At 37.7% G+C, this 14,150-nt stretch overlaps 1 protein-coding gene across 1 annotated transcript; it reads right to left on the reverse strand.

Moving 5' to 3' along the window:
• Positions 1–6,342: 6,342 nt before the first annotated feature.
• LOC147494296 (uncharacterized) lies at positions 6,343–10,218 on the reverse strand. Its single transcript, XM_086568095.1, has 6 exons — positions 10,165–10,218; positions 9,918–10,079; positions 8,525–8,587; positions 7,809–7,872; positions 7,301–7,382; positions 6,343–6,591 (listed from the first exon to the last, which is right to left on the reverse strand). Exons 1-6 carry the CDS (start codon positions 10,216–10,218, stop codon positions 6,465–6,467), a joined length of 552 nt encoding a protein of 183 aa, XP_086424221.1. The 3' UTR covers positions 6,343–6,464.
• Positions 10,219–14,150: the final 3,932 nt, after the last annotated feature.

Here is a 14,150-nt window from a genome sequence, read left to right on the forward strand (position 1 = left end):
TTTTTGATACCCTCAAGCATAGAAAGAGTATCATTGATACTTAGACATATATCTACGAGAATGAAATTTTCCCTACCCTCCCACAACCCTCCCACAAAGAGAGAGTATTAATGATACCTTGAATAAATATCTTTGAAGAAACGAAATTTTTGATACCCTCCAACAGAGAAAGAGTATCATTGATACTTAGACATATATCTATGAGAATGACATTTTCGCTACCCTCCCACAAAGAGAGAGTATCAATGATACTTAGAATATATATCTTTGAAAAAACAAAATTTTCGATACCCTCTAACAGAGAAAGAGTATCATTGATACTTAGACATATATCTATGATAATGAAATTTTTGGTACCCATAACCAAAAAAGTATCCTTGATATATAACAATATATAGCTCTGGAAATCATACCTTAACTATTAGATGATTTTTGATAAGTTTCCTTGTCTTTTGACAATTTTTGATTCCAGGACTTTTGACAATATGCCTGATACCCATATTTCTGTTGGTACCAGGGCATTTTGGGCCCAGTATCTGCATCGAATTTTGATACGAGGGCTTTTGACGATATGCCTGATATCCACATTTTTGTTGGTAACAAGGCTTTTTGTGCTTGATAAAATAAAATAACGATAAACCAATAATGACAAATATTTTAAAATATATATTATACTTCATGAAACTAACGTCAAAGAACAATTAACGGGGAACCGAAAACTGGATGCAAATGCATCGAACTAACCTCAAATAATATTTAACAGTAAATCGGAAACTTGATGCAAATGCAAACATTAAACTAATCTTAAAAAGTAAATTAATAGAAAATCAGAATATAGATACAACTACATTAAACTAATCTCAAAGAATAATTAACGGGAAATCAAAACTTGGATGCAAATATATCAAACTAATATAAAAAAATAATTGTTGGGAAATCGAAAACTGGATGCAAATGCAACCTTATCAAATAATAAACGAGAAATCGGAAACTGGGTGCAAATGCATTACACTAATCTCAAAGAATAATTAACGGGAGATCGAAAACTTGATGCAAATGCATTGAATTGACCTCAAAGAATAATTAACTGGAAATTAGAAATTGGATACAAATGTATTGAACTAACCGCAAAAAATAATTAACGAGAAATTGGATTGTGGATGCAACTGCATTGAAATAACCTCAGAAAATAAATAACGGGAATCGGAAATTGGATGCAACTACATTGAACTAACCTCAAAAAATAAATAACGGAAATCAGAAATGGATGCAACTGCATTGAACCAACCTCAAAATATAAATAACGAAAAATTAGAAATTGGATGCAAATACAGTGAACTAACCTTAAAACATAGTTGGGTTATATGTTGTGGGAATGTCTCGATAAGTATAATTTTTCTTTTAAAATGGTGTTTATCTTATCTCTTTTCGTATGATTGGGAACTCCTTGCTATTCAAGTAGCTTCAATATGAACTTCGCATTATTAGACAATCTCACAAAACCTCAATCAAACTTCTATTATCTATCTAATAAGGTTTTTTTTTTGCTACTGTACTTTGATAACGAAATCTAACGGCTACTGTACTTTGATAATTTTAATTGTTGAATTGGGACACTAATGGAACGGCTCTGATTTGGTTTTTATGGGCTTTGTTTCCATAAGGTCGCATGTTCGAGCCATTGAAACTTGAGGGTTTTTTGTAAGAATGTATTAAAATTAATTCACTTTGCCAAATCTTTGTGTCCCTACTTTTAGCAAATCAAGTTTTTGGATTCCATCTTGCTGCTATAAAAGTGAATCATCATGTCTTCTTGATTGATTGAGTAGCCATTGAAGAAGGAACATCAACTACAACTGAAGAAGCAGATCAAGGTTATTCTCATTTCTATTCTTACTTGAATAATACCAAGAAAGAGTAATGGAGTTATGGCTTCCAAGTCCTGAACTCAAGTGAAGGTGACCTTATCTTGCTGCTGTAAAAGTGAATCATCATGTCTTCTTGATTGATTGAGTAGCCATTGAAGAAGGAACAACAACTACAACTGAAGAAGCAGATCAAGGTTGTTCTCATTTCTATTCTTACTAGAACAATACCAAAAAAGAGTAATGGAGTTATGGCTTCCAAGTCATGAACTCAAGCGAAGGTGACCTTACTTGCACATATTGTTTTTTACAAGCCACAACCATTTTCTCTTATTTCAAGTGTACATGATCAAAATCCAGAAGCTTTCCACTTACCCTTATATGATTAATTATGATGTCGTTATTTTTTAAGTATAGATGAACCTGATGCTTTTAAGTTAAATGAGTATGATAATGCTATTAAGTTTTATTATGAACGTATGGTTAGGAAAGGGGTTGGGCATAACTGTTATATTTTTTCCTTTTTTAGTTAAGGTTTGTGTGGAACTTGGGTCGGTTTATGAAGGGAGAAAGCCCATGCTAGGATTGTGAAGAGAGGGTTTGCAGTAGATTTGTTTGGGCAGAATTCTCTAATTTACATGTATTATTCGATTAGGAGAATTTGGGATGCGAGGAAGGTGTTTGATGAGAGGTGTGAGTTGGATTTGGTGTCGTGGAATTCGATATATGATTGTTGGGTATGTGAAGAATGGGGAAGTTGATATTGCGAGGGTGTGTTTTGATGTAATGCCTGAAAGGGATATTTGGAGTTAGAATTCGATGATTGCGGGATATGTTGGAGTCGGCGATATGGAGGCTGCTCGGGAGCTTTTTGAGGGGATGGTGGTTAGAGATGTTGTCAATGTACTGATACTTTGTGTTTACCTATCGTTTGTGACATATTACAAGTTTGTTAGAGTATTTATCATTATGCGTCAATGTGTTTATATTATGTGTATGTTGTATTACGATATTGTTTTGTGTTTTGCTTCTAGGCTTAGTATCATTTTCATCATTCTCACATATTCTTTCCTAGGGTTTACCCTTTGTTATATAAAGTGCTTTGTTTGTCTGTGTGTTTACACGAATATCCACTTCAGTTTATGGGTTAAGTATATATTTCCAGCTATTGTAATTATTATTATTATTTTTACGTAAAGGAAAACATTTATTGCTATCGTGATAATTTTTTTTCTTCCCGAACTAAATGGGAAAAAGTAATGTTTTGCTACTGAACAGAATGAAACCCATTCTTTGACATACCAATTTTCTTCATAAACAACCTTTAAGATCCATTTTCACCTTTAAGAATTTAGTTTTATTGATTTTCAGGGCGACGGTTGTCCCACACAATTTTGCTATTACCTTCTAGGTGGAGAAGTCATCAGCTCTTATTTTCAGTTGTCCTCTTTGGCTATAGTCTGGCTTCTAAGTGTTTCTTGATGCGATTTTGTTGTCCTACTTTACTTTCAATAACGTGCTCTTAATACAGCTATGGCGAAGACTCTTGACTTCAATTTTGTGACACTTATATTTGCATGAAATAGTAGGAAATTGACCACCCCGGTTCCGTTTTTAGACAACTTTAATTTTAATTATAAATTTTTGTTGTTTGGGTGGACGTGAAGTTAAACAAAAAAAAGGAAAGAAGAAGAAAGTGTGAGTGAAGATGGATTTTACTGAAGCCAAATCCGATCTTGAAGGTACTCTTAGATATATCTCTTTTGGTTGGAGATGATTCTTTGTCCTTGGATGCCCTTAAATGCCCTTTTACTTTGAAGCGAACTATATTTTTTGCGAGTAAGGCAGAGGAACAAAATGAGCTTTCTCGAGGAGAAGTTTACGACTACGTGTCTACGTACGTAGGAGTCTCCTAAGAGCCTCCACACTTGCATATGTGTACTGTTTGTAAAATCCTTGCTCCAAAGCGCTTATTGCAAAAATTTGAACATCTCTCCCCTTCAAAAACCTTTTATGTGTAAAATAGTCTTCACAATTCATACACGTACTGTTGAAAGTGGAGTGACAATAGTACTAATATAAACAAGATAAATAATTGTCGTAGTTTGTTGTGCAACATGATGAATAATATAAATATGGTCGTGAGTTCAGACCACTTCAAAGACATGCTCTATATGATATGAAGTATGAACACAAGTTTTCAATTCCCCCGGAGTATTGGACTCTGATTATGCTTTCTTCTGATAATTCATGCTTAAAAGACACACATTTGATGTTCACACCTCCTTTGTCTGCTGTCGACTTAGGATAGTTAGAAGTACAAAATTTACAATAAGAAAGCTTGCGACTTCTATATGTTGTGGTCTTTCGCTACGATATCTGACACAACTTGCACAGACAATGGCAGTCCACTTTGTATTGATAAAATAACATTTTGAAAGTTGGAATTATGAAAAATGAGAAACTTTTGTTATTGCCCTTTTTAATGTGAACCTGTGTTGCGACTCCCCACCTACAAAGTTGCTTACAAAATTTCATTACGTTTTTCTCATTATTTTTTAGAATGTATGAAATAACTTATTGCTTCACCTAATGTGCATTACTGCCGTTGTGTTTAGAGTGCCGAATGGCATAGGCATTCACTAGTTAAATAACAAAATGAAGTTGAAGGATTTTATCAAAGGTGATTTTTTTTTAATGGAGAGTAAGATTTTCACGTTATAAGAAATTTGGATGAGTGATCAATATAATATTAATATATAATAGTTATGCATAGTTGTAAATATTTTTCAAAATAATTAATATAACAACACCTGTTCGTAGATAATCTTTGAAAAAGGGTGTGAATTTGGACTTGACGGGTTCATCTTCGCACTCCAAATTGTTCCACCATGTCTCATCCGAGTTCATGCTAAACAATAAAAGAATGTCCATTCCGCTTATCTTCCATTATTTACGAGGTTATAAGTTTGTATCGATAATGAAGCGCAAAAATTAAGTATACTTCAACCCGTACCAATACAATTTGAATAGCTGGTGTGAGAGAGTAATATTCACATCCAATAAATATCACACACGTGTTCAACATATACAGAATTACCAACCAACCTAGTATCGTCGTCCTCAAAGTTCGCTTCATAGTGACTCCACTCAGGGAAGTAGCTTATTCAACTCGCACCCAAAGCAGTATCACCACCAACCGATCTCACGTACTCGACCTGTGAGCTCGCTTCAGAGAGGCAAGTCAAGTAGACGATCTCATCCCAAGACGACCTCCCTAGCGCTCGCCCCTCTCGCTCCATAACGACTGGTAACGTATGTTTTTATTACGACCATCAAGACCAAAGCTTCAGGCCTGCAGCTCATTGATTCTTCATAACTCACCATCACGGCTCATAAGTGTCCTGAAGACTTGGATCTGACCTGAAGCAAGAAGGCACGAGGCGCGGGCTCCTTGCCTATATAAAGAGGATAAGGAACTACGTCTGACCTGATTCAAGTCTCCCTCTAGTAAAAAGAACTTGATACGTAGGCAGTTCGTCCATACGAACTCGGTCAACCCTATCTAATCATCCCAATCCCCTCATTAAACCTGTATTTGTAAGGATTACTAAAAGCATCCTTTACATTGGCGTCGTCTGTAGATCAAATTTCTTAAAAATTCATCTACTCATAATTTACATCACTTCCAACAATCTTCTTAGATTCCAAAATTTTCAAGCCCACGAAGCATGGAAAGCCGTCAAGAACAAGTGAAGAATATGGCTACCCAGATGGAAGCCATGATCGGTAGCATCACCCAGCTCCGACAAGAGAATGCCACTCTCAAAACCCAGGTCGAGTCTCAGAACTCGAACGGAGTTACCGCTGAGGACGGGATCAATAAGGTCAACCAACAGATTAATAGCCTCTCCCAGCAGATCGAACAGAGCAATGGGAAGAAGGACGCCACTCAGGTCGTCTATAAGATGTTGAAAACGTATCGGGCATCACCCTTCACACTCGAGGTACTCAATAAAGCTTCCCCTCAAGATTTCATTCAACCTCGGTTCTCAATGTACGACGGCAGCACGTGTCCTAGTCAGCATGTAGCTCGCTACATTCAGAGCCTTATACTCTATAGTGCACAGGAGTTCGACCACTCACTACACCATAACAGCAATTTTGTCATACCTATTTGGTGTCACAAATAATTTTAGTGACGTCATTTTGGCATCAAAAATTTGGTGTCGCAATTTTTTGTAATGGCATTTTGGCGTTATTTTTTTTGTGACGCTATTTTGGCATCACTAAAATGGCGTTACAAATTTTCGTGACGGCATTTTGGCGTCAAAAATTTGTGACAACATTATGACATCACAAATATTTGTGACGACATTTTTGCATCACTAATCATATTTAATTTTTTTTTAAAATAATTATTATTATATACCATATGAACAGTCAGTCCTGCACTCTATAACTAAAAGATAACTCATTTAAAAAACAATCTGCTTCAAATAATACACGTATAACTTCAACAATTTAATTTTCAATATAGCTCAAAATTACCAAATAGTAACACTCAAATTTATAAGCATTTACACTTGTACAAATTGTTTAATACATATGCTTGTAACTATATACCAAAGTATCTGGAACAGTTTCCAAGTTGTTGCACAAAGAAAGCTCCTTCCACCAACTTATAATCCAACAAAGTAAAAAAGAATTCATCCACTCCAAGGCCCTACAAAATAAAGAAAATTAAAATGGGTCAATAAATTAAAATAGGAACCGTAACCATAAAAAAAATTGAGCATATAGATATGGTGTGCAAACGAAGAATTAATAAAAAAAAGGTTTAAATATCAACAAATATATACATACTAACGTGTCCTAAGAGAAACAAATCCAACAATAAATTCACTCAAACGTGACAGCACCCAAACCTAGCTCAGTCGTAAGAACATAAATCTAGCTCTAAGCATACCTGATCAGATGTAGAGTTTGTAGACATTTACATTTGTGACCCCTGACTAATTCCTTAAATAGTGAGCAATGCATTTATTTGTCTGCATCTCATTACATGCCTTCTTCTCTTCAATCATCTCAACAATAAATTAGCCATTTGTCTTTGGAGTACCACTTTTGGCCAAAATACTTTTGCAACTACCAAAACGGATGAGGACCAACAACATGTGTGAAACCAATGCACCTCTGAAAAATAAGATGAGAACCACATACATAGAATTCCTTGTATTCCGCTACTCTGATAAATTAAGACCAATATTACACTATTAAAGAAGGGAGAAAAAGTGTGGACATACATCATCTACCGCTCCATATGCAACAAAGTGACAACCAGATTGATTTTATATGTTTAGATATCTGTATCATATTAATTTTCCTAATAGGAATGCTTAAACCCAAATTTGTAATTTATCAAGAGTACTTGCCTTGGCCTTGGGTACCAGGCCATATATGAGCATTTGCAAGTAGTATGATTAAGTGTGCCCTTTGATTCCTGACATTGCCTCTCTGTAAACATATGAAGTTCACATTTCATTAATTTGGTTAGAACATATACAAAACAAATGTTCACATGGTTAATAACTAAACTGCCAAGCGGTACCCAAACTAAAACAATGGATTAAATAGTTGGATTTGACAAAGGGAATGTCTATTACACAATACCTCCTCAAGCTGCATAATGGACTAGTCACAGTAGAACACTCATATACTTCTACTACTAGAAATAACTATAGAAAATACTCTATGACAGAACGCTTGCCAATATGTTAATCATATTAATAATATCTATCTATTATACAAAATCCAATATAGTGGGGAAAAAATTAAGTGTCCTGAATGAGCAATAGTTAATCAATCAATCCACTAATGTTACATGCACACCTGTTATTCAGCATGTATTGAATTTTCTGAGCTATTTAAGTTATCCCAAACCTTCATGCTCTTCATCAGCGAAACATTCCATCTTCGAAAACGTGCACTTGATCGTTAGAAGAAACTAAAACAAAAGAAACATATGAACAAATTATAATTTACTATATGGAGCACTTAAAACATTTGTATAGGTGGGAGAACACGCTAAAGGAAAGAGGCATATATAAATTTGTTAGCAACAAATGAAATATATGGTGTGATAGGCACAAAGAGTACCACCGAACATAAAGAAAATGTCGTTGTGGGCAAGTTGATAAACAAAACAGATGTAATAAACAAGTGAAATAAGTAGCTTATAAGTAGCATATCACCATAATAGAACTGTCAAAGGGTTGGTTGCATAAGGCTTCCTTACCGCATGCACCATTGATTCTAAATGTTAAGGGAAAAATGTACTAGCCTCTTTAGCAAGTATTGTCATGTAAAATTGGATAAAGACACAAGACTACCAAAAGCACTACAAACATAAACAAATTCAAGGGACCAAAAGTACTACATCAGAGAAAGATACATTGAAGAGCAGTTCCAAGAAACCACACTCCAAGCAAAGAAAGATACACTCAACAACTTGAAAGCTAAAACAGCTCAACTATGCTGGAAAGCAAAAGAATTGACACTTGACTAGTATATGGTATACATACAGAAGGTCCTACTTGGAGGCTTAGGAAAGAAAGAAGGGATACAAAGAAAGCATGACATATAAATATAAATAGTACCTTTGGCTTCAAATAATAATTCAGCATCTCCATCACTTCAATCAAGTGGGCAAGCCTATTTCTTTGACAATAAGACAAGAGGTCCAACGTTTAGAAAATCAACATACTACTCTTATCATGCTATAAAATCCACCAAGTGAAAAGAACTTGTCTACTCTAAACTTGCCCTTCAATTAGAAAGAAGAAAACTTTATTAATCAACAGATAAAATAAGAGAAAGCATAAACCCCACCTGATTATATTGAATATGACAATTGCTAACCAAGAACATGACATTAAGACATGCTAGAAATGTAATAGACTCTTTCTTTAGGCTGGTAAAATGATGTTCAGAGAAGCAAATGCACCCTTACATTTAGTGTTACCAGTATATGAAACTTTATTTATCACCCAAAAGAAAATAGAAGTGCAGTTTGATTGGGGAGTTACAACATCTAGCAGCAATAGGTATTCATTGGCCAATAAAATAGCCAAAAAAGAGAGGGAAAAAAATGCTACTCACTACAACAAAATTGTCAGTAAATGACATTTCTAGGAATGTGAAAGGTAAAGTTTTCTAAGTTTTTCCTGTGATATTCAATCTTTTTTATGGTCTGAAAGCATGAAAATCATTGAGTCGTGTTATTTAATAACTTAGCTTTATGATATTCAAGAACCCAACAAAGAAAATGATGGAAATTGGGGATGTTCTTGTGACCAGCCACTCTATGAGAAATCAGCAGACTATGCACACTTTCAAGTTTCAAATCTTAAAATCATAACTATAATAGAAATCAAGGGTACTTGAAAAATAGTACAAGTAGTCAAGTAGCCAAAAATTCACATGACTTCATGCAATCTAGTCCAGTTACTAGCTAATTACAGTGGGATCAGCTTAATGATATATACATTATAATAAATAGACACCAAAAAGAAGACTACATAATAAAAGATTAGCAAGTACTCAAGTTGCAAATCAGGCAACAAACAACTATCGAATATTGAGAATTGGACTCCTACGAGACTACGAATCTAGAGTCGTAGTTCAGCTATGCAAACAAAGGAACCATGATTACCTGCCATAGTCCTGAATCCGTACAAATGCACATGAATTGAAAATAAAGGCAAGCAAAGGATAACACAAACACTGGAAATAAATAAAACTAGATACAATTCTCAGCCTACTATTGGTGAAATAGTGCTCCAGTGTAAAGTGCAGTAGTACCTACACCTTGGTACTTAACAAAATGAAGAAATGCTTGACACCATTCCTTCCAAAAAAGGAGGGTTTTGATGCTTTTAAATGAGTTTTAATGGTCATTGAAGAAGCCACAATGCGTTTTCAAAGAAAAACACTAAATTGTGACGCATTTTGATCCTAAAAATTAGAGTCAAACACTAAAAAATCATATACCTGAGCAGCCTTGTAAACGTGCATAGCATCATCTTTGCGTTCAACGAGGTATCCTTCGTAACCACTTTCAACATCAACATCAACAACAGCAAAAAAATTCGGAGAAATTGAGAAAGTAAACCCTATAAATTTTTGTTGATTGAAAAAGTAAACCCTACTTACCTTTCAATTTTAATTGGAATACAGGAACTTCTTAACCAATTTTCAGCTTGATTACTGATTTGAGAAGATATATTGGTGGTTTCACCATTGAAGCTGCAGAGACTTGAAAAAGAAGAGTGAAAACACGAAAATCAGGCATGGGTTACCCATTCTTGCTGGTTCGATAAGATTGAGGTGATAGAGAACTGAATTCAAAAGGGAATTGATTTCTTTTTTCTTCACAAGTTTATTCTCACGTTTCTGACTTTAATTTGATTAAATTCAGCCATTTATTTCGAGTTTTAGTCACGGCTTAAGACAATACGTCCACAACAGGCCTAAGACAACCGACCTCAATTCACTATTCCAATTGTCTCATAAGAGTGACGAACGAATTCGCACTTTCCTGGGACGTTTCAAGACAAAGCTACTGTCCATAGAGAGCGGCCTCAATCATTCGCCACAGTAACCTTCTCAAATACGATCATGAAAAACACTGATCTCTCCAGGTCGCTCACGAAAGAGCACCCTCAAACATTGGCCGAACTATACGCACGCATGGAGAAGTACATTAAGATTGCTGAAAACATTGAAAAAGAAAGGCTAAAGGCCGCAGGCGAGGTCGCTGAGATCTCAGATAATGCCCCGTCCTCCAACAAGCGACCCAGAACAGGCCGGGTCAGCAGACCGGCAACCGAAATCAAACTAAAAGGGAGTTCGCTGTGCTTACAAGATCTCCAAATTACATACTGGAGAAAATAAAAAACACGGCCTATTACTGACCTGAGGTAAAACGGCCAGAGGACACACTAGGAAAGCCATACTACGCTTTCCATAAAGCAAAGTACCATGAGACCAACGAATGACGAGGGCTCAAGTACTACCTTCAAGACCTCATCGAGGCAGGGTATCTCAAACATTATACCGATATACTCGATGGCGACCTGCGTCACAAACTCATGGCTCGTAGGGAGCGAAGTCGAACTCCACCAAGCCCAAGCAGCTGAGCTCGTTCTCATGAGTGATCGTGTCACGAGCGTCGCCATCACTCTTCTGACAGAGACGCCAACAGAACCATCAACATGATCACCTTCCAAGATGACTCGGTCACGTCCTCCAGAGAGAAAAGGAGACAAGTGGGCGCTCTCCACGAAGTCTACCAGTTCTCCTCACAAGCGGCCCCCATCCCACACACAAATGGCCGCAGCTTAGGAGACATCACCTTCATTAAAGGCAACCTCAACAAGGTGTGCCTCCCACATAATGATGTCTTGGTAGTCCACGTTAAAATCAGCGACTGGACTGTCAAACACGTCTTGATTGATCCAGGCAGTTCTTGCGATATCCTGTTCTATCGCACTTTGAAGGAGATGAACTTGCCCAAATCAGTCATGGTCGATCCCATAGCCCCCCTCTATCGCTTCAACGGGTCACGAGCTGACCCAATAGGTGACATAATTCTACCTGTCTCAGTGGGATCACATGAAGACAAGGTCAGTATAAACACACACTTCAGCGTTCTGGATGTCAACTCGTCTTATACTGCTATACTAGGACGCCATTGGATCCACAAGATACAAGCAGTCCCATCAACACTTTATCAAGTGTTGTGTTTCCCCGACCCCAGAGGCATGATGGAACTCCGCAGCAACTAGCTCGATGCTCACAACTATAATCAGATCCACTCAGTTAGCAAACAAGCTAGGGCTTCACTCAAAAACAAAGGCGAGATCACCAAAACCAAGCTTGCAAAAAACTTCATCTCTGAGGTCAAGACCTTGACCAACACCCACCACAGCGACCTTACTAAAGAGCACATCGGGGGCTCGGTAAAAAACGTCCTTCCTGAAGTCCAGACCCCAGAGGTCGCCCTACCCCTTCAAGTAAAAGAGACACCGTAAGAGACCAAGGCCCCGAGGTCGCTCAGCCCACTGAAGCCGCTACTCCGACCGAGACGAATGAAAAAGTCAACCTAGGAACTGAGGACGACCCCAAGTTCGTTTATGTAGGAGCTAACCTTGATCCTACTCTCAAGGCACAACTTGTAAGCTTTTTATCATTAAATAAAGATGTTTTTGCTTGATCGTATATCGATGTGCCTGGAATTGATCCCAATATTGCATGTCATAAGTTAAATGTTAACCCCAATGCAAAGCCAGTTCGCCAACGACCTAGGAAGCTATCTCTTAGGTTCAAAAAAGCAATAAACGATGAGATCGACAATCTCAAAAAAGTAGGCTTCATTAGGGAAGTGGAATACCCTGAATGGATTGCTAACATAGCAGCAGTCCCAAAAAAGAACGACACAGTTTGCCTATGTGTCGACTTCACCAATGCCAACCAAGAAACCCCTAAAGATGGCTTCCCCTTACCAAGAATCAACCAACTTGTGGACCAAACAGCTGGCCATGAACTCATGTCATTCATGGATGCCTATAGTGGTTACAACCAGATCCTACTGGCAGAAGAAGACCAAGAGAAAACATCGTTCGTAACAAAACAGGGCATCTACTATTACAATGTCCTCCCGTTCGGCCTAAAGAACGCTGGAGCGACCTACCAAAGATTGGTCACCGACATGTTCCAGGACATGTTAGGAGACACCATGGAAATCTACATAGACGACATGGTTGTAAAAATCAAGAAATCTGGCGATCACTTAAACCATCTTGAAAAACGTTCTCCATACTCAAGCGAACTCAGATGAAGCTCAACCCAGAGAAATGCATCTTCGGCGTGTCCTCCGGAAAATTTCTGGGGTATCAAGTATCCTAACGAGGGATAGAAGCGAACCCAGACCAGATTCGAGCATTCTTGGATATGCCCGACCCAAAAACAAAACAACAAATACAGAAATTGTTAGGAATGGTGGCCGCCCTAAACTGATTCATATCGAGAGCGTCAGACAAGTACCGACCTTTCCTACAAATCCTCAAGAAAGGTGAACAATTCTCCTGGAATGATCAATGCCACCGAGCATTCTCTACTCTCAAGGAATATTTGACAACACCACCTGTGATGGCAAAACCAATTGATGATGAAAACGCGGGGCAGACTTAGTCAAGTTTTCGACTTATTATCGGGCCTTCGGTTCTCCTCAAAGAGGACCAGAACACAAAGAAACCGATATACTTCACAAGCAAGACTTTGTTGCCAACTGAGAAGAACTACTCCCACATTGAAAAGGCAGTACTGCATTGCTTTATTTAGCAAGAAAGTTCAGGCCCTACTTCCAAGCACATCCAATCAAAGTACTCACCAACCTGCCACTTAAGAAGATCCTTTTTAAAGCCAATAAGATAGCTCGCATGGCAGTATGGGCAGAAGAACTCGGGGAACACCACATTGAGTTCGCCCCAAGAACATCCCAGAAAGGCCAAGTCGTTGATGATTTCTTAGCAAATTTCCCAGTTGACGACCTAAACTGGGAACCAGAAGAGAACGTCCCAACTTCTAAACAACTGGACCCATCAATATGGTCACTATTCGTGGATGGAGCTAGCAACCCAGGAGGCAGTGGAGTCGGCATAGTCCTGGAATCACCAGATGGCTCCATGGTGGAAAAGTCAGTTCGCATCGATTTTGCGACCTCCAACAATGAAGCGGAGTACGAAGCCTTGATCATGGGACTCCGTATGGCGCTAAAGCTCGATGTTTAGGAGCTCAAGGTCTTTAGCGATTCACAACTGGTCGTTCGCCAGGTCGCTCATGAGTATACCACCAATGAAGGTAACCTTTCTAAGTACCTTCAAGCTGTAGATAAATTATTAATATATTTCAAAAGAGTCACCATATAACATTTTCTAAGGGACGAGAATCACCACGCTGACAGCTTTGCCTATCTCGCGACCAAAACACCGAATTGTGACCCTAGGAAACTACTTATCGAGGTAGTCAACCAACCTGCTTACCAAAATGAGCACGTCCTAGAAGTTACCGACTTATGCCTACTCTCTGAATCTCAGATGAGTCAAACATGGATGCAACCTCTTATAGATTATATCTAGCTTAGCATATCACCAGAAGACCGCACAAAAGCCAGATAGGTTCAGTATCAGTCAAGTCGCTACTGCCTGGTCAATGGCAAACTTT

This window comes from Coptis chinensis, chromosome 6 (genome assembly GCF_015680905.1).
Source record: "Coptis chinensis isolate HL-2020 chromosome 6, ASM1568090v1, whole genome shotgun sequence".
Lineage (NCBI taxonomy): Eukaryota > Viridiplantae > Streptophyta > Magnoliopsida > Ranunculales > Ranunculaceae > Coptis > Coptis chinensis.